We start from the raw sequence: 14230 nt of genomic DNA, 5'->3' as shown, positions 1-14230 counted from the left end.
GCTTTTTGGGTTAAAAGAATTTCTTAATATGAAATTCGAAGAGAATGAAAATTAGATTAGACTGTGCAGAAATTGAAATCTACACGCTAATACACACTACTCATAGTTACCAATGCTGATGTTGTTAACATTAATAATTTGAGAATAAAGTATAACAATAATAATAATTTGAATGGTTTGATGTGATATGAGCTAACCGATCTTTAGATTTAATCACCATTGGTGGCGAGATTTATTGTAATGCTTTTTTCCTCAGTTGGTCAGAACAAACGTGGCAGACTTGTTACTTGTTCAGATGGCAATATACGGTGAAAATTCTTATTTGGGTCATATTCCAAGACGTAGGCTAGAATCTGTGATTGCGAAGTACTGTAAATATCCACACCGGTGCGGTGACAGCCACACATACTCTTCAGAACATTAGATTCATCAGCGCTGGAGCCGTGCCGACTCACAACCCACGCAAGCTAGATAACTCTGCACACAGCTGCAATTCCAGGTTTTCAAACAGAGATGGCGACAAAGAGGCTAAACTTACAGACTGCAGCTTTAACAGTCATGTTGACTGAAAGGAAAATCCTGAAAATTTGACTTTTGCTCTAATCCAAAACCTAGTGAGCTGCGTTTTTCTGATTATTAATGCATCATGTTGTTATCTTAGCAACATGCTAACACCCAAAACATGGCTGCCTCACATGAAACATTCACTGTTTGATACGGCTACCCAGCTAACAAGGAACATTCTCAGAATCTAAATGTTATGAAGAAACGTTCTTCCAGTACTGTTATTAGAATGTTTGTTCAAAGTTATCAAGTCTTTACTGACGTTCTCAAAATGTATTTAACATTTTACTTCTGAAACATTTTAGTTGGAGATCTAGCGTTTTTTAAATGCTACTATTTGTTTCAAAATGTCAAACATTCAAAAATAGCATTCCATAATGTTTGCCCTGTACTGTTCGTATGACCTAGAAATTTTTTTTTTTTAATGTATAAAAACATTTGGAAAGAAAACATTCAAAAATAACGTTTTCATAATGTGATGAAACGTTAGCAAATGTTCTTAGAGCATATTTATGTTAGCTGGGGATTAGCATAAAAAAGTTACTTTTACATTCATGCCACATTTATTTCTGTAACATTTTAATTGGACGTTCATGTAATATTTTTTTTAATGTTACTACTTGTTTCAGAACATACATTCATGAGTAACATTCCCATAACGCTTTCAAAATTATAAAATGAAATGTTCCCTTAACATTCACATAGCCAAAAAAAAAAGTTTTTAAAACATTTAAAAAACTGGAATGTTTGGAATGTTTAGAGAACAAAGAAACGTTACAGTGATTTTTCAAATTTAAAAAAATTAAATAAAAATGGAATGTTGCCTTAATGTTCACGTTTAAAATATAAATGAATAAAACATTTGAAAATCGAGATGTTTTGAATTCAAAGCTAGCCTTTCCATGCTTGCAAAATTAAAATAATGGAACGTTCCCTTAACGTTTGCAATAAATAAATGAACGAAAACTTTTTAAACTTTTTAAAAAAACTGAAAGTTTTGAATATTCAGAGACCATTTAGAAGTAACATTTTCATAAATTTATGGGAATGTTTGCAAAATGCTCTTAGAATGTATTTTTGTCAGCTGGGTATGTTTTTATGCTAAATTAAATGTTGAAATCTTAAAGAATATGTCACATTTAAACTACTAACACAGGTCAAATGTCTTTGAATGGGTTTCAGTTCCACATCAAACACCTCAGTGGAGATTCTCTCTCTAGAAATTTTGTCTGGAAATGTATGAAGCTGAATAAACAGAACATCCACGGCTAAAATTAGACTTTTAATTTGGGTTCGAGAGAATTTCATGAGAACAAGCGCAGTCAGAATAACAGCCGTAAGTCCGGGACGGAGTGCACTGGAGAGTGTCAGCTAAACGCAGGCCTTTCTCTCCAGACCAAAGCTGATTAAAACGTCCACAAGTGAACAGCAACGTCACATTAAACCCTCGCTTAAATCTCACTGGAGTTACAAAAAAACAGCCTGACATGGAGTTTAAATCTCCTCAAAGCTCTTAGTACACACTTCTGTGAGGTTTTCCATCTGCTGATTAACCAAAAGCATATGATAATTCCTAGTGGGTCATTAGAGGCGTTTTAAAGAACCTCAAACGTTCAGTCCAGCAGCACTGACACCACACTTGAAATGCACATATAAACCACTGCAAAAGGTGAAAAATGGGGAACAGAACTAAATGAAAACCCTGAGGTTGTTTTCTCAATCTTTTCTTGATCATTAGAAATTAACTGAAGAAGAATCATTTTAAAATAACTTACCACTGTAACATTAAATTTGTTTATATTGCATGATCAAAAAATGCCAATCTCATAAAAATAAAACTTTTTTTGCTACATTCTTTAAAATGATATACTGTATATGTGTTTGTGTGTGTTGGATGTAAATTATACACTATATAATATAAAATAAAAATGTACATAAATATTTTTGTATTTTATACAATTAACAAAAATAAAATGTATAAATAAATGTATAAAACGTTAGTCTTTGCAACTTTACAGATCTTCTTTATGCACCAAGAGCTTGTAACACTCCAAAGAGAAAGGAAAACTTGAAATCGCATCATATGACCCCTTTAATATCCTAATGATTTTTAGCATAAAAGAAAAATCTATAATTTTGACCCATACAATGTATTTTTGGCTATTGCTACAAATATACTAGCAAATGTTCTTAGAGCATATTTATGTTAGCTGGGGATTAGCATAAAAAAGTTACTTTTACATTCATGCCACATTTATTTCTGTAACATTTTAATTGGACGTTCATGTAATATTTTTTTTAATGTTACTACTTGTTTCAGAACATACATTCATGAGTAACATTCCCATAACGCTTTCAAAATTATAAAATGAAATGTTCCCTTAACATTCACATAGCCAAAAAAAAAAGTTTTTAAAACTTTTAAAAAACTGGAATGTTTGGAATGTTTAGAGAACAAAGAAACGTTACAGTGATTTTTCAAATTTAAAAAAATTAAATAAAAATGGAATGTTGCCTTAATGTTCACGTTTAAAATATAAATGAATAAAACATTTGAAAATCGAGATGTTTTGAATTCAAAGCTAGCCTTTCCATGCTTGCAAAATTAAAATAATGGAACGTTCCCTTAACGTTTGCAATAAATAAATGAACGAAAACTTTTTAAACTTTTTAAAAAAACTGAAAGTTTTGAATATTCAGAGACCATTTAGAAGTAACATTTTCATAAATTTATGGGAATGTTTGCAAAATGCTCTTAGAATGTATTTTTGTCAGCTGGGTATGTTTTTATGCTAAATTAAATGTTGAAATCTTAAAGAATATGTCACATTTAAACTACTAACACAGGTCAAATGTCTTTGAATGGGTTTCAGTTCCACATCAAACACCTCAGTGGAGATTCTCTCTCTAGAAATTTTGTCTGGAAATGTATGAAGCTGAATAAACAGAACATCCACGGCTAAAATTAGACTTTTAATTTGGGTTCGAGAGAATTTCATGAGAACAAGCGCAGTCAGAATAACAGCCGTAAGTCCGGGACGGAGTGCACTGGAGAGTGTCAGCTAAACGCAGGCCTTTCTCTCCAGACCAAAGCTGATTAAAACGTCCACAAGTGAACAGCAACGTCACATTAAACCCTCGCTTAAATCTCACTGGAGTTACAAAAAAACAGCCTGACATGGAGTTTAAATCTCCTCAAAGCTCTTAGTACACACTTCTGTGAGGTTTTCCATCTGCTGATTAACCAAAAGCATATGATAATTCCTAGTGGGTCATTAGAGGCGTTTTAAAGAACCTCAAACGTTCAGTCCAGCAGCACTGACACCACACTTGAAATGCACATATAAACCACTGCAAAAGGTGAAAAATGGGGAACAGAACTAAATGAAAACCCTGAGGTTGTTTTCTCAATCTTTTCTTGATCATTAGAAATTAACTGAAGAAGAATCATTTTAAAATAACTTACCACTGTAACATTAAATTTGTTTATATTGCATGATCAAAAAATGCCAATCTCATAAAAATAAAACTTTTTTTGCTACATTCTTTAAAATGATATACTGTATATGTGTTTGTGTGTGTTGGATGTAAATTATACACTATATAATATAAAATAAAAATGTACATAAATATTTTTGTATTTTATACAATTAACAAAAATAAAATGTATAAATAAATGTATAAAACGTTAGTCTTTGCAACTTTACAGATCTTCTTTATGCACCAAGAGCTTGTAACACTCCAAAGAGAAAGGAAAACTTGAAATCGCATCATATGACCCCTTTAATATCCTAATGATTTTTAGCATAAAAGAAAAATCTATAATTTTGACCCATACAATGTATTTTTGGCTATTGCTACAAATATACCCCAGCGACTTAAGACCAGGGTCACATTTATAATATAAGATAAAAAATATTTTTATTATAAATATGTTTACATATTAAATGTAAATTGTTTTAAATGATTCTGTGATTCTTTTGCAATTTACCACTGTCAAATTAGATTTATTTTACTTTATATTTTATATATAAACATTTTTTATCTTATATTATATATTATTAATATTATATATATATTTTTTAAAGAGTTTTGCAACTCCTAAATCTACGTTTTTTTAGGAGATTATTGTTCCTTGATCATTGTAATTTTATCTTTGTGATCATTGTAATTTTTTTCTTTCCAATGTATATTCTATCATATTAAGATGTGGTATCTCAGAGATCATCATGGTCTGATGATGCTAGTTTCATTGTGCTGAGGTGTTTTTATGGCTGAAACGTCACGCCGGATCATGTGTTTTTGCATGAGATGCACAGAGCGTGAGCTGCTTTGTAAAGGCATGTGTCGAGATGCTCATCTCACCTGGCTCTGTGCAGTTCTTCTCCTCCGTCACATTGTCAGCTGTGGAGGACATCAGCCGTCGACCCCAGTGATCATGTGATTCCATATCAGACACCTCCACAATCATACCATGACCTGCAAAATCACCACACTCGTCAAATCACCACACAATAAATAAGAGAGTCATGCAGGGTTTGGAACATCATGATGGTGAGTAAATGATGACAGAATTATCATTTGTGGGTGAACTATCCCTTTAAATAGCTTATTTTAGGCTATATTTCTCGAAGATAAGATATTATAAACTTTACAATTATTCAAATGCACAATGACTTTTATCTTATATCTTGGGGTTGCACAGTAACAATAAGCAACAATATGTATGATTATGATATTGTGTACTAGGAACTACTGCAATATTTTGGGAATTCCTTTAGGATATTTTGATGTGGATCTTAAAATGAATATTTTTATATGTATCAAAATTAAATATTATTCATGTTAATTTGAATATTAACCATACATATTGTTGAATTATATCATTGCAAATCATTTTTTCAATCAATATCCTAAATTAATACTTGTGCGTTCATTTACATTAAATATTATTAATATTATTTTAAATATTAAATAAATACAGTATAAATAAATATAAGTATTAATCATTTAAATTATTGCAACTAAAATATTAAATTAATATCTTAAGCACTTTTACATATACTAACATTAAATATAATTAATAGTACTTTAAATATAAAGCATTAATCCATTTTATTATATGCAACTAAATTATTACATTAATGTCTTAAAATTAATACTTGTACATGTATTAACATTAAACATGGAGCTAATATAAACCATACATAAATAGTAAATATGAATAAATATTAATCATAAATATGAATACATTAATTAAATAGATTAAATGTAGAATTAATTATTAAATTAAATGGTTAAAATTCATAAACTCTTTACATGTATTATTACCATTAAATATTAGTCATATTTAAATATTAACCATAAATCAATATAAACATTAAATATCATTTCTACTACCGTCAGCATACAATTAAACACAAATTAATTCTTTATCCACTATACAAGCCTAGAGCAGTTGAATCTCATTAGCATCAGAAAAAATAAAAGGTAGAGCAATAAAGCAGACGACTTGATTATTTAATGTGCTCAGCTTTAACACAAATGAATCATTTTGTTTTCTGGAGGCCAGCAGCATTTGCTCCACAGCAGGTATTTGCTCGATCACAGCAAACTCTGACGAGACTCTCACAGAGCAGCTGAGCAGCTCCAGGACAGAGACACTTCTCAAAGAGCTTCACAACAAAACATGTCAAGAACAAGTGTTCGGGAAATTAGACTGAGATTAGACTTTTTTAGTCAAGTCTATGTCTCTAATTAAGAAAATCTGGGGAAAAGAATATAATTAACGTATAAAATGTGTAAAAGCAGGGAGAGAGGAGAGTGACAGTATTGCTTTTCTTTCCTCCTGGAGCTACAGAAGAAGAGGAGGAAAACAGGATTTGCCTGATTAGAAAGAGAGGGTTGAATATATTCCCTCCGTCTTTGATCTTTCTTTCCTCGGCCATTATGAGAAAAGCAATGAGTCTGACACAAACACATGCTTTACTGTCATGAACAGACGTTTCTGACTGAGAGATAACAGATTTACTATTGTCTGCACGCTATCAGTAATCTTTTAAGCTCCTTGTTTTTATTGTAATTAATGTCTTTGTGTTCGATTACGTTTGAGTTTGAGCTCTGGGTGTGAACGACATCTAGAAGATCAGACTTTTGACTAGATATTACTCGCATATCTACAGAGATTCGAGGAGTTCTGCATGCACATTCGGACAATTTCTATGAATTTTTAACCAGATTTGGAAGGCTGCTATAAAAGACTCAGATGAATAAATCTGGCATGAAATCTGAACACTTGTGCATCTGTGAACAAATAACACGAGTAAAACCAGCCCAGAACATGCTGTGTGACACAGTGTTACTTTAGAAATGATATTATCAGTAAGTCATGGCAACTTTTACATTAGTTTAACTCATCAAAATAAGTTGAATTTCAACTCTTTTTTATGTCATATGAATTTCAACTTGTTTTTTACATCAATGTCAAGTAATTTAAGTTGAAATAACTTGTACAACCAAGCTGATTATACACTCTAAAAATTGCACAGGTGCTGGGTTAGTTTATTTTAACCCAAATGCTGGGTTCAGCCTGTTGGGTCATTTTATTGGGTTATTTTAAATATTTTTACACAGGTGCTGGGATAGTTTATTTTAACCCAAATGCTGGGTTCAACTTGTTGGGTCATTTTATTGGGTTGATTTTAATATTTTTACACAGGTGCTGGGATAGTTTATTTTAACCCAAATGCTGGGTTCAACTTGTTGGGTCATTTTATTGGGTTGATTTTAATATTTTTACACAGGTGCTGGGATAGTTTATTTTAACCCAAATGCTGGGTTCAACTTGTTGGGTCATTTTATTGGGTTGATTTTAATATTTTTACACAGGTGCTGGGATAGTTTATTTTAACCCAAATGCTGGGTTCAACTTGTTGGGTCATTTTATTGGGTTGATTTTAATATTTTTACACAGGTGCTGGGATAGTTTATTTTAACCCAAATGCTGGGTTCAACTTGTTGGGTCATTTTATTGGGTTGATTTTAATATTTTTACACAGGTGCTGGGATAGTTTATTTTAACCCAAATGCTGGGTTCAACTTGTTGGGTCATTTTATTGGGTTGATTTTAATATTTTTACACAGGTGCTGGGATAGTTTATTTTAACCCAAATGCTGGGTTCAACTTGTTGGGTCATTTTATTGGGTTGATTTTAATATTTTTACACAGGTGCTGGGATAGTTTATTTTAACCCAAATGCTGGGTTCAACTTGTTGGGTCATTTTATTGGGTTGATTTTAATATTTTTACACAGGTGCTGGGATAGTTTATTTTAACCCAAATGCTGGGTTCAACTTGTTGGGTCATTTTATTGGGTTGATTTTAATATTTTTACACAGGTGCTGGGATAGTTTATTTTAACCCAAATGCTGGGTTCAACTTGTTGGGTCATTTTATTGGGTTGATTTTAATATTTTTACACAGGTGCTGGGATAGTTTATTTTAACCCAAATGCTGGGTTCAACTTGTTGGGTCATTTTATTGGGTTGATTTTAATATTTTTACACAGGTGCTGGGATAGTTTATTTTAACCCAAATGCTGGGTTCAACTTGTTGGGTCATTTTATTGGGTTGATTTTAATATTTTTACACAGGTGCTGGGATAGTTTATTTTAACCCAAATGCTGGGTTCAACTTGTTGGGTCATTTTATTGGGTTGATTTTAATATTTTTACACAGGTGCTGGGATAGTTTATTTTAACCCAAATGCTGGGTTCAACTTGTTGGGTCATTTTATTGGGTTGATTTTAATATTTTTACACAGGTGCTGGGATAGTTTATTTTAACCCAAATGCTGGGTTCAACTTGTTGGGTCATTTTATTGGGTTGATTTTAATATTTTTACACAGGTGCTGGGATAGTTTATTTTAACCCAAATGCTGGGTTCAACTTGTTGGGTCATTTTATTGGGTTGATTTTAATATTTTTACACAGGTGCTGGGATAGTTTATTTTAACCCAAATGCTGGGTTCAACTTGTTGGGTCATTTTATTGGGTTGATTTTAATATTTTTACACAGGTGCTGGGATAGTTTATTTTAACCCAAATGCTGGGTTCAACTTGTTGGGTCATTTTATTGGGTTGATTTTAATATTTTTACACAGGTGCTGGGATAGTTTATTTTAACCCAAATGCTGGGTTCAACTTGTTGGGTCATTTTATTGGGTTGATTTTAATATTTTTACACAGGTGCTGGGATAGTTTATTTTAACCCAAATGCTGGGTTCAACTTGTTGGGTCATTTTATTGGGTTGATTTTAATATTTTTACACAGGTGCTGGGATAGTTTATTTTAACCCAAATGCTGGGTTCAACTTGTTGGGTCATTTTATTGGGTTGATTTTAATATTTTTACACAGGTGCTGGGATAGTTTATTTTAACCCAAATGCTGGGTTCAACTTGTTGGGTCATTTTATTGGGTTGATTTTAATATTTTTACACAGGTGCTGGGATAGTTTATTTTAACCCAAATGCTGGGTTCAACTTGTTGGGTCATTTTATTGGGTTGATTTTAATATTTTTACACAGGTGCTGGGATAGTTTATTTTAACCCAAATGCTGGGTTCAACTTGTTGGGTCATTTTATTGGGTTGATTTTAATATTTTTACACAGGTGCTGGGATAGTTTATTTTAACCCAAATGCTGGGTTCAACTTGTTGGGTCATTTTATTGGGTTGATTTTAATATTTTTACACAGGTGCTGGGATAGTTTATTTTAACCCAAATGCTGGGTTCAACTTGTTGGGTCATTTTATTGGGTTGATTTTAATATTTTTACACAGGTGCTGGGATAGTTTATTTTAACCCAAATGCTGGGTTCAACTTGTTGGGTCATTTTATTGGGTTGATTTTAATATTTTTACACAGGTGCTGGGATAGTTTATTTTAACCCAAATGCTGGGTTCAACTTGTTGGGTCATTTTATTGGGTTGATTTTAATATTTTTACACAGGTGCTGGGATAGTTTATTTTAACCCAAATGCTGGGTTCAACTTGTTGGGTCATTTTATTGGGTTGATTTTAATATTTTTACACAGGTGCTGGGATAGTTTATTTTAACCCAAATGCTGGGTTCAACTTGTTGGGTCATTTTATTGGGTTGATTTTAATATTTTTACACAGGTGCTGGGATAGTTTATTTTAACCCAAATGCTGGGTTCAACTTGTTGGGTCATTTTATTGGGTTGATTTTAATATTTTTACACAGGTGCTGGGATAGTTTATTTTAACCCAAATGCTGGGTTCAACTTGTTGGGTCATTTTATTGGGTTGATTTTAATATTTTTACACAGGTGCTGGGATAGTTTATTTTAACCCAAATGCTGGGTTCAACTTGTTGGGTCATTTTATTGGGTTGATTTTAATATTTTTACACAGGTGCTGGGATAGTTTATTTTAACCCAAATGCTGGGTTCAACTTGTTGGGTCATTTTATTGGGTTGATTTTAATATTTTTACACAGGTGCTGGGATAGTTTATTTTAACCCAAATGCTGGGTTCAACTTGTTGGGTCATTTTATTGGGTTATTTTAAATATTTTTTTACCCAGATGCTGGGTAGTTTTTTTGTAACTAAGCTGCTGGGTCAATTTTAGCGCTGGGTTATTTTTTTGTACCCAACCGCTGGGTTGAGCCTGCCTCCTACGAAACAACCCATCTGCTGAGTTACAGTCAGAGCGCGGGCTTTTTGAGTCCTCTACAGGAGAGAGCGGTTCTCAGCGCCACCGCCGCCGATTTGGTGCACTTCTAAAGCAAAATAAAGGTTTGTATACGTTTTATTTAATTTATAAAGTCTTTACTGTGCTGTAAATTGTATTATTTTATGCAATGCAACATAAGGATGAGATGTCAGTCAGCTGCGTCAGCAGGGGTCACTTCGCATGATGGAAATGCCTTTTGCCTTGAATAACATAAATGGATTTTATTCATTATAATACTAAGATTAATTTAATTTGATGTTAAAATATGTTCTCTAATGTCAGTACTGTTTGTTTATGGGCAGGTTTTGGAGTCAGTCACAGCATCTTTCAGCCATAGGCGGAAATCCCGGGGGGGTCGGCAGGGACAGGACCCCCTAAAAATATGATTAAAAACCATGCTGTGCATTGTAACTAACACTTTTTTGTTTTATACTTCAAATAATTGTGTAGGTAGTAAAACCACACAAACGAGGCAAAAATGCGTTTTAAGTTTAGAAACATTTTGAGTCTCCCCCTCCTTTGCCTCACAGTGCTTTGGTCCAAATGCCTGCTTTCCTCTTTTACATCACCTACACACACACGAGTTCGGTGAGAGAGAACAAAGCCAATAGTTGTGGAATTCTAGTAAGTAAGGCTGTCAAGGCTATTGTATTATAAAACATTGGATGAAGTGATTATATTCTCTTTAATACAGATGATGCCAATATATTTTTCGATGAGTCCGCTATGTTAGCAATAATAACGTTACCTGCTTGAGGGAAAGGGTTGCCAGGTTTTCATAACAAAACCGCCCAATTGCTACTCAAAACTAGCCCATAGTATCCGCGTTTCGAGGGGGTGCCTTGGTAAAAATCGCATTCCGGGGGCTAAAATACACGTTATTGGGGTCGTTTCAACCCACGGACATGAAAAACAACCCGCGGCAACTGTGATAAAGTAGCCCAATTCCACAGGAAAAACGCGGACTTGGCAACACTGTGACGGATAGTACACTCTAAAAAATGCTGGATTAAATACTACCCAGTGCTGGGCAAAATAGGGACAAATCCAGCAATTGGGTTGTTTTGACCCAGCATTTTTTAGAGTGTACATAAAAATCTAAGGCAGCAACAGAACTTACGTTTTTAAGTATACAGTGGAAATTGTAAAGTATTCAGACCCCCTTAAATTTTTAGCAAGCACACATTCAATTATTCAAAAGTGACATTAATGATATTGACAATGTTACAAAAGTTTCTATTTCTAATAAATGCTGTTCTTGTCAACATTCTGTTCATCAAGATAATCTTGAAAAACAAAATGTATCACGGTTCCCACAAAAATATGAAGCAGCACAACTGTTTTCAACATTGATAATAATCAGAAATGTATCTTGAGCAGCAGATCAGCATATTAGAATGATTTCTGAAGGATCGTGTGACACTGAAGACTGGAGTAATGATGCTGAAAATTCACATTTACATCACAGGAATAAATTACATTTTACAATAAATTTAAATAGTATGCAGCTATTTTCAATTGTAATAATATTTCAGTTTTACAATTTTTACTGTATTTTTGATGCAATAAATGCCTTGGTGAGCAAAAGAGACTTTTTAAAAAAACATTACGCCTTAAAATAATATCTTTGGTTAAAATACACATAAAGTGTTACATTAAGGGTGTGAATGTGTCACCAGAAGGTCAGATATGAAAAAGAGAGAGAGAGAGAGAGAGAGTCAAATAGAAAGTTCAGAAGAACAGCATTTATTTGAAATAGAAACCTTTTGTTACATTATAAATGCCTTTAATGTCACATTTGATCAATTGAATGGATCCTTGCTAAGTAGAAGTCTCTCAAAATTTCTTACCGACCTCAAACTTTTAAACAGTGGTAACAATATTTCACAATATTACTGTTTTTACTTTATTTTTGATCAAATAAATCTTTGCTGAGCAGTCGAGACTCCTCTCAAAAACTACTTAAAAAAATCTTACCTACCCCAACTTTTGAACAGCAGTGTGTATTATCTTCTTGTCATCCTGGTGCTTTTTGATGCATCTAAGTATATCTGCAAAGCAAAAACATTTGAAGACTTTAAAAGTAGGTACAATGCGCTCGGTGTTCACAAGCTCATACAGTACATTTGATTAGTTTGTTTAGAGGGGACAAAATTTATTATGCAAATGATGTGAGGAAGTGAAACCTCGTGAGTAAAATTAAAAACAAACTCTGAAATAAAGAATAAAAAAATCTGCTGTTATTATTGCGGAAACATACAAAACTTTAACATTAGCATTAAATCACTGTTAATCTACAAATCTTTAGAAAGGCTGCACCTTTACTCATAAAATAAAGGTTCTTTAATAGCATTGGTGGTTCCATGAAGAACCTTTAACATCCATGAAACCTTTCCATTGATCAAAAGGTTTCTTATTGTGTTCTTTTAGATTATTAAAATGTATTTCACATTAAGAAAACAATGGTTCTTTTAAAGGTGTATGTATTTTTCCATAAATATATGATATATGTGCAAATATTTAGGAAACATGCTCTGTTCACATTCTCATTTCTCCGAAAAACAATTCTACAGCCAGTTATTTATTTTTTATTTTTTAATTAACATTTTGCAAGTAACATCTGAAATTAGAAAGCTTCTACAGCCAGTTATTCTAGTTTCAAATGTGTGTTCCGTGTCGGAATGTGTGTTTTTGTTTTTGTGACTCCACCCACTGCCAATTTAACCAATAGTATTTCGACAGCCCGGGTTGCCAGTTGGCGGAAAACACAGCGTATTGCAGCCACTGAAGGCAGCAAACAAACTGGGTCAGAGTTCGCAGATTCTATCCGACATACAAAGTCTCAGCATCCATCTAAAAAAGCTCTATGACTAGAGAAACAAAGCTCTCCAATATTTTGAATTTGGCCTGCAGTACGCATTTCAACCACTAGCTGTCTATATTACATACTGCACTTTTGTTCAATGAAAGGTTGAGGAACCAAAAAATGGTTCTTCTATTCTTTTCTAACCTTTAAAAATTTTTAAGGGTCTACAACATTAGCCTAATACAGTGACAACAGAGATATTTTACTATGGCTTAAAGGGGTCATATGATGTTGCTAAAAAGAACATTATTTTGTGTATTTGGTGTAATGAAATGTGTTTATGCGGTTTAAGGTTCAAAAAACACATTATTTTCCACATACTGTACATTATTGTTTCTCCTCTATGCCCCGCCTTTCTGAAACGCGTCGATTTTTACAAAGCTCATCGTTCTGAAAAGTGAGGTGTGCTGTGATTGGCCAGCTATCCAGTGCATTGTGATTGGCTGAATATCTCAAGCCTGTGACGGAAATGTTACGCCCCTCACCATACTGTGATGCCATGTCCCGGGCGGAGCGATGATTCAAAATATTAAAACCTATTATAAACGAGGCATTTGTTGCATCCAGTGGGGACATAATTACGGATTATAATGATTTATACTGTCTTTTTACGCCCTGCATCGCGCCACGTAATCATAAAACCATGTCTGCATTTGTGATCAGAGAAATGACAAACAACTAGCGCTACTCTACACTGCTCAAAACTCGCGTTTGATTCGTCAGTGGCAAATCCTATATACAGTATATGAAAACGTACTTGCAGTCTGTGAGTCAGAACAGCCGTCATTGTAGTCTACTCTACCAGGATCAGTAAACAGTCCTCCATAAAATGTGCTGCACACATCTGAATATTTGGGTTGAACTGTTCTGGAACAGTGTTGTAAATACAACTTAACCACTGATTTCTAGTCGTGTCCTCTTTTGGAAGACCAAACAAAGTATTTTTGCTTTCACAATGAAACACACGTCACACATGGCGGGCTTGAGTGAGTGGTGGCCAGCAGATTCGACGAAGGAGCGTCCGGCGGGCTTGCGGCAAC

At 33.4% G+C, this 14230-nt stretch overlaps 1 protein-coding gene across 1 annotated transcript in view; it reads right to left on the bottom strand.

Annotated features, from left to right (window-relative positions):
• LOC107548412 (sodium/potassium/calcium exchanger 4-like) overlaps nt 1-14230 on the bottom strand; it is a 64231-nt gene that overhangs the window by 37303 nt on the left and 12698 nt on the right. The window contains exon 2 of the mRNA XM_016229076.1: nt 4930-5043. Within this exon, the coding sequence (XP_016084562.1) occupies nt 4930-5043 (114 nt within the window). The remainder of the gene's footprint in view (nt 1-4929; nt 5044-14230) is intronic.

Source organism: Sinocyclocheilus grahami, unplaced genomic scaffold (assembly GCF_001515645.1).
Source record: "Sinocyclocheilus grahami isolate Dianchi unplaced genomic scaffold, SAMN03320097.WGS_v1.1 scaffold347.1, whole genome shotgun sequence".
Taxonomy (NCBI): Eukaryota; Metazoa; Chordata; class Actinopteri; order Cypriniformes; family Cyprinidae; genus Sinocyclocheilus; species Sinocyclocheilus grahami.
Note: the sequence above shows the minus strand (reverse complement) of the source record. Positions and strands in the feature narration are given on the sequence as shown.